The following is a 14,752-nucleotide window of genomic DNA, read 5'->3' as shown; positions in this document are numbered from 1 at the left end:
CAGTGAGGGAGTAGTGTCTAATGGTGCGGCTGGCCCTACAGGCCTCTCTTTTCATTGTCTGCTCTGAGCAAGAATATCATCCTTGGGGCTTGGTGGCCCAGGATGTATTCCTCTCTCCTTCCCTCTTTGTTTGCTCTGGTCAGATCTGCCCCTCTCCCCAAGCTGTAGCCTCTGTGCTCTCCTCTGTAGTGCATTCTTCTGGGGGAGGGGGGCTGGGGTGGTCCTCTTGTTGGGATTGGTGCCTGTCCTGCAGAGGAGAGAGAGACCAGGCTTAAACCCGATAGGACATCAGCAATTATATCTCCAGTTTCACGTCCTTTTTGAATCTAGCTTGAACCACTGCCAGCGGCTATCAATATACTACTTCAACTGTTGTTGGATAATTTTCAGCAAAGTGTGCTTGTTTGTGATATCAATGATATTGTTCTATTGTTTAAGCATTCTATTGGGTCATTTTTCTTTCAATGAATACAAATATGAATCTCTTCCAGTCAGTTGGCTGTCTTCCAAATGTCCTGGTATAAATGAGTGAGTGTTTCCAGTGCTTCACCCGCTTGTGGAAACATTTCAATTGTTGTTCCAACAATTCCTGGAAGCTTGTTTCTGGCTAATGCTTTCAGTGCCGCTTGACCTTCTTTCAGCACCCTTGGTTCTTGTTCATATGTTACCTTTTGAAATGGTAGAATATCAACCAGTTCTTTTTGATATAGTGACTGTATCCTTTCTATCTTCACTTGATATTTCCTGTATCATTCAATATTTTCCCCATAGAATCTTTCAATATTCCAACATGAGGCTTGAATTTTTTCTGGAGTTTTTTTTCCCATTTAAATATGTTGAGCATGTCCTCCTCTTTGGGTTTTCTAATCATACGTGCTTGCACATTTTATTATAATATTTTTCTTTTAAAAACGGAATAGTTTTATTGAAATCCAACTGGCACATCACACAGGGTAATAGGTGAGCCATATTAAGAAGAGTTTTGCAGCCATCACCACAACCAACTTCAGAATGTTCTCCTGCCTGAGCTCCTTATTGTCTGCCCCGGATTTCCGCCTAGCTTCCTTTCTCGTGCCTCTAGGAAGTTATTGATCCAGTTATTTTCCCTATAAATTTACCTATCCTGTATTCCTTATAAAGGAAAATAAATTAATCAAAGACCCAAAGCAGAAAACAAAAGCACCCAGCAAGATTGAAAAACTAAAACAGAGAAAACCTCAATTGAAAACAAAACCCCAAAATATTGAAAAACCGGAATAAATTTAAAATCAGTCAACAGGGAGATCAGATGATAAGGTGCTACATGTTTACCTAATTACAGCTTCCAACATTCACTTTATATCCATTATCTTTTAATCCTATCTTTCCACGATCTTTTTCAAGTCCCGTCACTTATCAATATATATAGAGAGAGACATATGTGGGCAGACCTGACTGCACAACTCGTTCAGCCTTTGGTTGCTTACTGAAGGTGAGCACTTGAAATTAAACCGTGCATGCCTCTGAAGAAAGGTCTATTATTCTGTTTCAAAAGTTCATCCAAGAAAACCTTGCAGGGGACAGCTCTACTTTGAAACATATGTGATTTTCAGAAGTCCAACTTGATTCAGTGGTGATAGATTTATTTGTTTTTCTTTCTGTATGTTTTCTTTTCTGTAGAGAGATAGAATTCAGATATTTTTTTTAAGGAATTCGATCACATGTTTGTGAGTGACCTTTACATCTTAAGGGCAAATATTCTACCATAGGGATAAGGTCAGTTACAGACATGAATGGTGAATGAAAGCCTTAGAATTGGAAGTTCCTCCAATTCAATACAATCAATAGAATGGTCCCTTTTATGACTTTTGGTTTGATTCTACATCGTTTTCTCCATCTATATCCATGCCATTCTCATGCGAACCATTTCTGAGTAGTTGGTAGTGGTAGCAAGGCACTGTCTAGTTCTGCCCTTGGGCTTTGGAGACCTATATTTATGTGGTCCATTAATCATGGGAATAATAAGTTCCATATGTCTCTTGGTTTCATCACTCTCCTTTCCTTTGGGCAGGGGAGGGTCAATAACTTCACCTTAAAAGGCAGCTCACAGGCATATCTGACACCCGCCAGTGCTTACCCAAGCAGACTGTAGAACACCATCTTTGTGAATTATATTTTGCCAATTAACCAAAGTGTTCAATAACAGTATGCTCTTGACCCCTAGATGTAGTCATATATTTTATTTACCTTGCATTCATATCCATGCCAATGACTATGAGTAATAGAATCAGTGCCTTGGTGATTCCATTGCATAAAACCATAATGGATAAAATGGATAAAAATAAGTTTATCTGTTTCAGGAATGCTTAAAAAAGAAATAGAAGTTTATAGATTTTTAGTTCCCCACTTACCTGGTAGCACCTGTTTTGGTTTTTTTTTTTAATTAAAGGATCATTTTATTGGGAACTCATAACTCAATACAATCCATACACCAATTATATCAGTCATATTTGTTGTCATCATTCTTTTCTAGACATTTACTTTCTATTGAGTCTGTGGTAATCATCTCCTCTTCTCCTCCACCCCTCCTGACCCCTTGGTAGACTCTAAATTATTATTATTTTCATCTCTCACACTGCCCACTGTCTCCCTTCCCCCATGGTTTCTGTTGTTCTTCCCCTGGAGGGGTGTGTGTGCTTATGTGTCCATTGGTTCCTCCTTCCTCCCCTTCTCTCCCCCTCTTCCCGCTACCCTTCTGATTTCCCTATCCCCAGCCTTGTTCCTGCAAGTTCTTGTCTCTTATCTGCATCCGTGTACCTTCTCTGGTCTAATGCGAAGTGAGAGGCTGCACTGGGGTCATGGTAATGGGAGGCGAGGGAGCTTCAATGAACCAGAGGAACAGTGGGTGTTGCATCGGAACACCTGCTGTTTATAAGTCTGTGATTTTTTTTTTAATTCAGAAAATGTAGTTCCAGATCTGGATCATCTCAAAGGAATGCTGCATTTCCCTCTTTATTGTTTTAGCATATGCAGAAGTAAAGAACATACAAATTGTATATGCTTGTCTGAAAAACCATAACAGCAATTGTGTTTAAAACCACAATTATATAAAAAATACAAACTTTGAGAATTTGACTGAATTGTTAGTATGAGTCATATTCATAGAAAAGTTGTTGGTCTAGGGAGCAGTATGTTTTATCGTTTTCTGTTATCTCAGTGCATAGCGTTTCATTTGCTAAAACTACATTAATATAATTATCTCATACAAACTGTAGATTTTTTACACCAAGATTTGTCTGAATACATTGTTTATACTAATCAAGTGTTAATATTTGTTATTACTTAAAATATCTATGTATGCATTAGTTTATTAAATTAAATACAACTGTTTCCAAATTTATACTAAGAAGCTACAACTACTAAACATAGAAAATGCATTTGACTTTCATAAGTATTAGACTATTTATAAAATTAAATATTATTAAATTATCATTTTGACGAAATGAGCATTCAAACAGAGTGAAATTGTTAACAGAACCTTCCAAATGTATTTTATTTCTCCTCTGCAATTGAAGTCTTTTCTGGCCTTGGAAGCCTATTTCAAGTAGATATAAGTAGAATAATGGAAACCTGAAGAATGTTATTCTTTGGAAAAGTAACCATGTGCAACTATCTGACCTGTTATTTTGTTCTGCTTTTTATAATATTGATTAGTAAATTTTATTTTGAAAAACTGAATAAATATATTAGACTCGAAAAGAAAAGCTCTATGATGACTAACTTTTGAATGAAGAAATATCTGAAATTCTTAAGAATTATATGAAAATTATATTTTGCTATGGTAATTACAATTACAACCCACCCTGTATTGGAAGAAGTAAGGCCAGAGTGCTCCTTGGAAGCAAGGATGGCAAGATTTCCTCTTACACACTCCAGACAAATTGTCCGGAGGGGCGAGTCTCTAGGATGGACATCTTGCTTGGTAAAGCAGAAGGGCTGTGAACAAGAGCAGGGTCCTCCCTGAGATGGACTGACGCAGAGGCTGCGTCACGGGACTCGAGTGTAAGCAATGGTGAGGATGTTCAGCGTGCCCTTCTCATTTGCACTGGGGTCCCTGCCATCAGTTGGAGCCAACTTAATGGCACTCAACAGAAAAACGACAATTATGAGATAGCTCTCAAAAAACCTTTGCATTAATAAAATCTTCAGTCAAGTTTTACTATTAATATGTGCAATGCTTCATGCTTTAATAGAATAGAGATGTATTTAACATATATATTTTGATCTGTTATTTAACATTGCAAGTATGACTTTGAAAATTTTCCTGAAGCACACACAAAAAAAGAAAAATTGTCATCTCACAGTCAACCTGAAAGGGTAAAATATGTTGTGTATTCTATTTATCCCACAGTATGAAATATAAACAACAGAATAATAAGTAATAACATTTATAAATCACATTTATATTTGTTCTACTAACATTTATTTTACCAGTTATTATTTAGACAACTTCTATGGTTAAATCTAGGGAAAGATAACTTCAACATAAAATTAAGAAATATGGTAAAAAACATACAAAAGAAGTACCTTAAGGTATTTTCCGCAACAAAAATTATGGATTCCCTTGTTGAATGCTGAATTTTTCTTTCAAATTCTCTTTTTTTTTGAACTTTAAGGGGTTGATAGAATTATCAGTTCCCCTCCAGGAAATTATACAATTTAATAAATCAAAATTCATTCCACAAGTATTTCTAAATATATTCCAACTAAAATGTATTTTAATGTGCATATAGCTTACATTATTGGCCGCAGATGATGCTCATCATTCAGAAATTGGGACTGCAAATTCTGAAGAAAATTTTGACAGGGTGTTTTATATTATCAGGAATAAAGCACTAACAATCATTTCAATGATATTGCAGAGGTTGGCTTGCCTAAATTCACCAAGAGGATAATTTTCTGGTTTCTATGTTATTTTAAAATCTTTCACACTCGCTTATTCATTGTATATGTGTCTAATTCGCCATGAACATGATCTCTTTTTTGAAAATATTATTTTCCCAGGTTAATCTTTTGGCGTTTGGATTTATCATATACAAAGTGTTTCGTCACACCGCAGGGCTGAAACCAGAAGTGAGCTGCTATGAGAATATAAGGTACCCTTTCCTTCTCATATCACTTTCTTTGGAAATGAAAAACTTTAATAGCTTATTATGGATTAAAACTCTGACACTGATGTGGATTAAATTAATTCATAAAATAAATTATTTTCTCTAAGGAGTTATAGTCATCGATGTAATGTTTCTATTGTTAAATTAGGAATTAACAATATAATAGTCAGATTGGCTTAGGGGTTTGTGAAAAATGAGTTAACAGAAGTGGGTCTTTTCAGTAATTGCTCTTTGTTGATTAATTACCACTTTGAGATTTGTCTGCCTTGTTGATTAGTTACTTCTTAATGACTAAAGCTAGATACTGCTTGATTAGTTACTACTTGGTGACTTTATATACATAGAGAGCTTTGTATTAAGAAAATGGCTGATACAGTTATAGAAGCAGGTAAGTCCAGTCTAGTTTCAAATGTATGGGTCAGATGTTAAGCTGGAGGCTTTCTCTGCTGGTGTAGTTTTGGGAGCTAATTAATTCAGAATAAGCAGGGACATCAGAGGCCACATCACCAGGTTGGGCTTGTGAGCAGAAACAAAAATGAACCCAAGGTTGACAGGTCAGATGGCTTCCAGGACCAGGAGGCAAAATTTCAGACTCAAGTTGAAAGAAAGGAAGGTCAATGAGCCAGATTCAGGATCATGACTTAGCAAAAAGCAAGTGAGAATCCCCACAGCCTCCACTTATATATGAATTATGCTACAATCCTAAGGAAATGTCCTTTCAATTTCATTTGGGTAGTAACCTGAGTCACAATCTTCTTAGTGTAGTTCATTATTGATTCAACTGTCTTCTGTAACATCATGGGGGATTCCTGGGCCTAAAGTGACAAACCACGGGGAATGCTGACCTAGTCAACTTAATACAAAACTTAAATAGAACAGGCCACCTTTTTGACTTGGCACCTGTACACATCTCTTTAAGCCGTATGTAATCTTCAAACACAGCCAGTATTAAAGTCACACTTGCACCTAATATTACACATCTCACATGCACACAGCTGAAATGTACTATCCTTCTTACATCATACATTTTATAAATGAGTCAAACAAAAATATTTGATGTGTACTTACAAGGATGAAACTATTAGTAATTACAGTCCATGTTTTCGCAACTGGTAGCAATAACTGGCATGTAAATTATTCCCCTCAAGAAGAAGCGAAGAGAGTTGGGGTTCTTTTCCTGGTGGGGTGGCTCAATCCTTCATTCTTAATGTGTTTAGGTTACTACTAGTCATGCCAGAGTTAGATCATTGAAGTTTGCCATTAACTTTACGTGCAGGGCATAAGAAAACTAATCGATATTCAAGTTATCTACTGGATTGCAAGCGTATTCTTCTTTACAGCCATTATGCAATGCTAATTCAAGTTCCACTTGATAATCAGGGTCAATCACACCAGTTAATGCAATAACACCTTCCTTTAGCTTTTGATCCAGAAGCATAAAAAGCCCAACAAGGCCAGGATGCATTCTTAACTTCCAGTTCAATAGACTTAGCTTTGTATCTTTGGGTGAGAGGATTCCTCATTTTGACTCTAAGACCTGAATATCATAAGGCCACAGAGACAGGAAGCAAACATGTGGCTAATAGGTCACTGTGAGTAATAGTGAATGGTGCCACTTCATTTCCACCCCTTGGTTCCTGGACCCATTCCACCTGGCTAGTGGAGAGACAGGACCATACATTGAATGCTGATTTAGAGCACACGCAGGTTCTAGAGAATTTTGCCCCCAAAAATGCAAGGTAATTCCACCTATTCGGCACCTTAATTGTATCTTTAGGAAATCATTACATTTTTCTATCAGCCTTTCTGCTTATGAGTGATAGGAAACATGGTAATACCAGTTGATTCCATGATCATGAGCCCCCTACCACACTTCATTTGCTGTGAACTGCATGCCTTTATCTGAAGCAATATTGAGTAGCATACTATGCCAGAAAATCAGCTCCTCTATGTGTCCATCTATGGTAGTTTTGGCATAATCATTGAGTGCTGGCAAGGAAAATCGATATATATCTAGTGTGAGTATATTGTCCAGTAAGAAAAAAAATGCTACCCTTTCCATGATGGAAGTGGTCCTATGTAATCAACCTACCACCAAGTTCTTGGTTGATCTCCCCAAGGAATTTGTGAATATCTTGAACTTGGCTTTGGACTTTGCTGCTAACATATTGCAAACTCAGAACTAGGAATAGCCAAGTTGGCCCTAGTTATTGGAAGTTGATCTTAATGAGCTCATGAATAACTTCACCTATGCCACCATGGTCACGTTGTTCATGAGATGGCCCCATTTCTTCCTGATCAATGGCCCCACTTTAACATCAGATACCCTTTGAAGTTGGGAATTTAGGTGGTATTATAACGCTAAGACTCTGAGTTTGGTTTGCCTCAATATCAGCTCTGCTGCAAGAAGAAGATAAGGCTTTCTCTCATGACTCAAGTGAAAATGTAAAGTCTTTTATACAGTGCTTGAGCTGTGCCTTCAGACTCCTGAACTTATGTCTTTCCTTTATCCCTTTGTCAACTGTAAGTAGCAGCAACCAGTTTCCTTATATTCCTCATCTTGAAAAATTGTTAAAAATAACAACTGCATCACCTAAAATCTCAGTCCTCACCAACCTCATCTGTTGCACGTGATACTTTACATATTAATATTGTCCTCTCATGCCATACGTTAAATACACCACATTACTAAGAATGACAGACTTACCAATGCTGATAGAAGCAGTTATTCATGCCTTAAGAACTAATCAGATATGAGAATCAATATTGAAAACTCATCCTTAACATTTTGTTTCTCCACTCTAGTGTAGCTTTAAGGGTTGATGAACATAGAATCAACAGGACTACTGCAGAGGTGGATTATTTCAAGCTCAGCTGGTCAGGCTTGTGACTAAAGAGGCAAATGCATCAAAGGCTGACAAATCAGATAACAGATCACTGATGGTTCCCAGGATCGGCAAACAATGTAGCAAGTCATTGGTTCAGGGGCAAAGAAGTGCAAGTCAATGAACCAGTTACATGATCCAGACAAACTCAGTCAAAAGCATGCAAACGTCCCTACAGCATCCACTTACATAGAAATTAGGCCACATCCCCAAGGGATCATACTTTCAGTTGAATCAGGGCTATGGCCTGACTACAGGGGTTACACTCCACCTTAATCTTCTTAGCAGAACTTATAACTGATCGGTTGCTCATAGAAGATCTGGTTATTCATTTGATTATATTGTGTTATGTAACATAATGGGGGATTCCCAGCATTAATTACCAAACTACTGAAAATCCTAACCCAGCCAAGTTGACATAAAACAACTATCCCAGTCATGAAAATAGAGGGTTCACACTGGTCATAAAGTAATCATAAGACATTCTTTTAACATAATTTTCTTTTACAATGTTTTCTGGAGTAGATGTCCTATCTTGGGTATAAAGAAAACTTTTCTCTATATAATAGACTAAACTTGTTAAAGACAAACTTAAAGTAAAAGAGGTTTTATTTAAACAACTTCGAATTTAGACCTATAAGCAGCTATCTTTTAGGCTTGCCAAGTGCCTCTGACAAATAACTTTAGGATCTTGTTCTTATTCCCAATTTTTGATCATCATTTTCCATTTAAATTCTTTGATTATGATTATCAGAATGTTTTCTTTCATATGGGATTTTAACTGTTTAGAATTAAGTATTAACTTTAGATGGTGGCTTGTCATCTGTAAACACGCAAGATTGCAGACATTACGCTCACAATGGTAGCCAGACGCTCCTTCAACACTCTTTATTATGCTATAGCTGAGATATTCTGAGGTTTTTATTATTATTTGGGGTGTGCATCAATTTTCTTCGCTTTGCATGGACTTAGCATCTTCAGTCTATATTTTTTGTAGTCAAAATAATGGCTTTGTTAATTTATTAAGAGTATTCTTTTTTTTCAGTAAGGGCAAACTATCAAATCTTATAGTTGCCTTTACTGATTTGGGGCTGGCCAATTTCAGGGGGAACTCTTCCTTAAGGTTCTTCTAGGTTATGAAGTTTACTCTATTTGAAAAGGTATTTTCATTAATACATATTATACTTTGAATAGTCATTGTTGGAGGGTAAAACTATTTGCCGTTATTACTGTTAGGTACAATAGAGTTGCTTCCAAGTCATTGTACCCTATGCACAACACAGGGAAACACGTATGTGTACCTGAATAAGCCATTACTTCTGTGGTGTCAACTCAATTTTTCCTGTGAAGGAGCACTTTACCAAGCTATTGTGTCAATCCATCTTCTCAAGAGCCTTCCTCCTTTGTGCTTCCCCTCAACTTTAATCAGCATGTCTTTTTCCAGGGACTGGTCTTCTGAAAACATGCCCAAAATATGTGGGACAAAGTCTTGGCACCTCTGCCTCAGCATTCTCACTGTACTTTTTTCAAGACTGATTGGTCTGTTCTTTTGGTAATTCATGATACTTTCAATAGGCTTCCACAATGCCGTAGGTCAAATGTATTGAGTTTTCTTCAGTTTTCCTTATTTAATGTTCAAGTTTCACATACATTTGAGACAACTAAAAATACTATGACTTGATTCAGAGCACACCTTAGTCCTCGAAGTAATATCATTGGCTTTTCAACACTGTAAAGAGGTCTTGTGCAGCAGATTTACCCAACACAATGCATCATTTGATATCTTGACTGTGGCTTCCATGAGCATCAATTATGGATCCCAGCAAGGTGAAATCCTTGACAAATTCAGTCTTTTCTCCATTTATCATGTTATTAGTTATTATTCCAGATATGAGAATATTTGTTTTCAGTTCATTGAGTTGCAACCTTACTGAAGACTGCAGTCCTTGATCTTTATCAGCAAGTGCTTCAAGGCCTTCTCCCTTTCAGCAAGCAAAGTGGTGTCATCTAAATATCAAAGGTTGTTAATAAACCTTTTTCCAATCCTGATGGTGCACTATTTTTCATATAAAGCAGTTTCTCTGGCTATTTGCTCAAAACTATTTGGAATGAACGTATAAGTACATATGTAAATATTCACAATCCCAGATACTACTCATACAAATAATTAGTTTCTTATGCTTGAAATAATAAACACAAGGATTATTAATCTGGTGAATAGTTTAGATCTGAACAGTGATCAAACACTGCTTAACAATTTGGTAAAGATACAAAAGATAAAAGGAAGAGCCATGGGGAATATTTAATATTACTAGGTAGTCTTATGATGGATTCTCATGAGATTTTGTTCAATATATTTCTAGAGATATTTACCTAAATACAATAAGTGATATTAATAATGGCTTAGATTTCAGTCTTGATGAGCTAGGAAAAGTCTACAGTTATTATATTGTCTGTAATTATTTGGGCTAAATTTTTTAGATGCTTCTGTTGGGCTGTTATCAGTGACACTGTTAATAATTTGGGCCATTATCTGACAAGTAATGGATGAATGTTTTTAAATAGCAATATTTTAAATGCAAATACTAAAGATTGCGGGAAAGATTAAGTCCATCCAAGTCCATATTGGCAAGATTTGATCATTTATAACATAATCAACAGTTAGTCTGGAATAATATTGAATATTTTCAAGAAGGTAAGCACTTAACATATTGAGATTTAATTAAAATTGTACATATATCGCTATTTAAGATATTGAGGTCTAATAAAATTATATATATATAATTATACATATTGCTATTTTAAGATGCCTTTAAAAATTTATAGTTGCATAGGATATAGATCTATACATTTTTTTAAAATTGAATAGTAAAAGAGTCAAAATGATCTTGGGTGGGCTGCACAGACTGACATACACAATAATTCATCAAACTGCTCAAATTATCTACTGATTGTGTAACTTCCTAAGAGCACATTCTTTATGGGTGCTTACAAGAGTTATAAAAAATAAGAAAATAAATGTTAACAGGCTTCATAATGGAGGGAAATAAAATAAAGAACATAAAAGTAATTGCTAAAATAAAGTAGATCCTTTCAATTGTTTGCTCAGAAGAATAAGATACTATTTGAGAATAATGCTTAGTTGACAAAACAAAGCAGTCTTGAATGCAAAGCGGTATTAATTAAAGGACAATTATTTTTAGGTTTGCATAGAACTAAAAGAGCACACGGCATAATGCAGCCATCAACATGAGAATGATGATAATAATAAAAGCAAAGGCATTTATATAAATGGCTTGCATGAGTTATTCTTACTAATTAATGAATCTACCTTTATAAAATACTATAATTTCAATGGAAAACAGAGTCCAATAACTTCATGAATCTGCATGAGGTCTTGTTTTGTGTACGAAAATCAGCCATTGCTCTTTAGTCTACCTGCTTTGGGCCCTGAGCCTGTCTAAAGGTTATGTTGTTATTTAGTATTAGGGATTCATCGTTTTGTTATAAAAAAAAATGTTGCACAAAATATTTATTTTATTTCCCCCCAGAGATAAAATCATTTAAAAAGGAGTTCAGTTAAAAATTGTGGTTCAGGTTCAGCTTCATTAAGCAATTCATTAAATTGTAAGAAATAGATTCTATACCATATTTTCCTAAGAAAATACCATGGGTTTCTAGTAATTTTTCTAGAAAAGAAAATATTGAGAATCAGAAATATTCTCATATAACTTGCTTAGTATTTATTTTAATTTCCTAATTTGACTTTGCTTTTATGCAAATTTGGATTAATAGTAGTCAAAAAGTTTTATCAGCTAATACATTCAAATTCTAGAAATATTGATTTAGTCAAATGGTACCTAGAATGAAATATTATAGTTCTTTACATCAGATTGACAGATTTTATGTTTAAATATTTTCAGCAAATTAATAAAGTAAAATTTATCTGCACATGATAACTTAAAATGTGCCTGGTTAATGTACACTAAAAATGTTCTAAGTGAAGTAAGGAATGGGAATTAATTAGGAAAGTAATGGGGGATTTCCAGCAAGATGGTGACTAAGGAAGTACCGCCAATACTCTCCAGCAATCAACGCTACTGCGGGAACCTCTGCCCAAACTAGAAAGCAATCTTGTGGACTAGTGGAATTCTGACTGCCATCACAGAGCTCTACACCAAAGCAGGCACACCCACCTCCCCTCCACAGCACTTTAGTTGCAGCAGGCACCCCCAAACACTCTCTGAGGCACCCCAAGCCACCCTGGGCCACACCACTATCAGCACCTGTGAGATCATCCACTCCAGCACCATCCCTGCAAGTCCAAAACTACTCAACCAGCCTACCTTGAGAGGACTATCCAACTTTCCCTCCAATTAACAGAATACTGCTTGACTAGGGAAAGAGTGAAACCATAGGAGGGTAAAGCAGTAGCGTGACTCCACAGTACAATTAGCTGCAGGCAGTTTGCAGAAGCATTCCTACAAGTCTCCCAAAGAGAGAGCCCAGTGCTCTACAACTCTCTAAAACAAAGCAATGCAAACAGCAAGCAGCTACAACAACCTCAATGAAAAACAAAACAAGAGAAACAAAAGGCAATGTAGATAGGAATCCTTTGCCTAAGGATCTGCATAAAAGAAGCAGACCTTGATCTGCCATGGAAAGAAATCTTCAGAATGCTGCTTGGAGTCATACAGGATATGAGGAAAACAATACATATAAAGGATGAAATGATAGCGAAGACAAAGGTCATGCACCAAAGGGAAATACAAGCTCTCAAGGACAAGATAAGAAGAGCCAGTAGCAAATTCACAGACTTTGCCAGCAAACTTGAGGCAGAAAATCACACCAGTGACCTAGATGATAACCAGGCAGACTTCAACAAATCAGAAAATCAGTCAAATAAAATAATCAGAGAAGCTGAAGAAAACCTGAGATCCATGTCTGATGCTATGAATAGGAACAACATTAGAATAATTGGATTTAACAAGATACAACATAAAAGTCAACAGCAAAAATAGTTAGGGAATTCTTAGAGGAAATATTCCCCAGCTAAGTTAAAGAAAACCAGGCAACCATTCAGGAGGCTAAAAGAACACCAGCTAACTGAATTCCAAGAAAGAAGTCACCAAGGCATATAGTAGTTAAACTATCTAACTTTGAGGAAAAGGAGAATATTATGAGAGTAACTAGGGAAAAACCAGCAGTAATCTATAAAGATACCCAAATAAGAATATGCTCAGACCTAGCAGCCAACACTATGAAGAGGAGAGAGTATAGGTACATTCCAAAAATTGAAGGGAAATAACACAAACCCAAGAATACTCTATCCAGCCAAATTTTCTATCAAGATAGATGGAGAAGTAAGAGTCTTTCCAGATATGGAAAAACTCAAAGAATACATTAAAAGAAACCCAGCCCTACAAAAGATCCTTGCCAGCCCAGTTTGGGCAGAAGAACAGCACTGCCTACGCACAAATAAGAGACCACAACATAGAACAACCCCACCGAGAGGGCAACAAAGAGAAATTAGCCCCCAAGATAGTGTTGACTCAAGGGTGAGAAGAAGGTAAGATGAAACACACACATAGACACACACACACACACACACACACACAACACACTGATAAGAAAGGGAAGTAGGAAAGCAGCAGGTACAAGATGACATCACAGATTTCACAGATGGATGTAATAACACTGAATGTCAATGGACTGAACTCAGGCCTGAAAAGGCAGAGGCTAACAGACAGGCTTAGAAAACAAAACCTGTCGATCTAATGCCTGTGGGAGACACATCTCATGATTACACACAAAAATAGGCTGAGAATCAAAGGCTGGAGAAAACTATACCAAGAAAATGGCAATTCAAGAAAAGCAGGAGTAGCAATCCTAATCTTGGACAAAATTGATCTCAAGGTGCAAGGCATAACAAGAGATAAGTGCAGTATATAATGCTCCAGGGAATAATACTCCAAGAACCAGTGTGCATAATAGATATATACACACCAAAAAGAGACCCATGAAATTAATCAATCAAACACTAAAAAAGATGAAAAAAAATAAATTACAGGCTCAACAATTATAGTAGGTGACTTTAATACACCACTCTGTGAGAAAGAGAGCTAACAAGAAAAGAAGCTTAACAAAGAGGCTACAGATATAAACATTATGATTAGATGACTTGACCTGATATTTTCAGAGCTTTCCACTCAAATGCAAAAATAAATAAATAAATAAATAACATTCTTTTCATGCCCACATGGCACATACGCTAAGATAGACCACATACTGGGACACAAGTCGAATTTGTGTAAATTCAAGCACATAGAGATAATATATACTTTTCTCTCTAACCACTATGCCATAAGGCTACAAATCAACAAAAGGACAATTAAAAAAACAAGGGCAAACAATTGGAGGATGAATAACTCTCTATTGCAAAAAGAGTGGGTACTAGCCCAGGTAGAAGAAATAGACAATGTTATCAAGGGATTACCAACGAAAAAATATCCCCCAGGCCAGATGGCTTCACAAGAGAATTCTACCAAGCATTAAGGGAAGAACTGACATCAATCCTACACAAACGCTTCCAGAACACAGAAGAAGACAGCAAGATCCCAAATTCTTTTTATGAATTTACTATAACTCTGATACCTAAACCAGGCAAGGAACCCACAAGAATCAAGAACTACAGACCAATAACCCTAATGCACATTG

At 36.3% G+C, this 14,752-nt stretch overlaps 1 protein-coding gene across 1 annotated transcript in view; it reads left to right on the top strand.

Moving 5' to 3' along the window:
• ADGRL4 (adhesion G protein-coupled receptor L4) overlaps positions 1-14,752 on the top strand; it is a 176,192-nt gene that overhangs the window by 153,277 nt on the left and 8,163 nt on the right. Inside the window, exon 13 of the mRNA XM_075540139.1 lies at positions 5,044-5,135. Coding sequence (XP_075396254.1) covers positions 5,044-5,135 — 92 coding nt within the window. The remainder of the gene's footprint in view (positions 1-5,043; positions 5,136-14,752) is intronic.

The sequence above is a fragment of the Tenrec ecaudatus genome, chromosome 1 (genome assembly GCF_050624435.1).
Source record: "Tenrec ecaudatus isolate mTenEca1 chromosome 1, mTenEca1.hap1, whole genome shotgun sequence".
NCBI classification, from domain to species: Eukaryota; Metazoa; Chordata; class Mammalia; order Afrosoricida; family Tenrecidae; genus Tenrec; species Tenrec ecaudatus.
The sequence above is the reverse complement of the archived record's forward strand: the minus strand, read 5'-3'. Positions and strand labels throughout refer to the sequence as shown.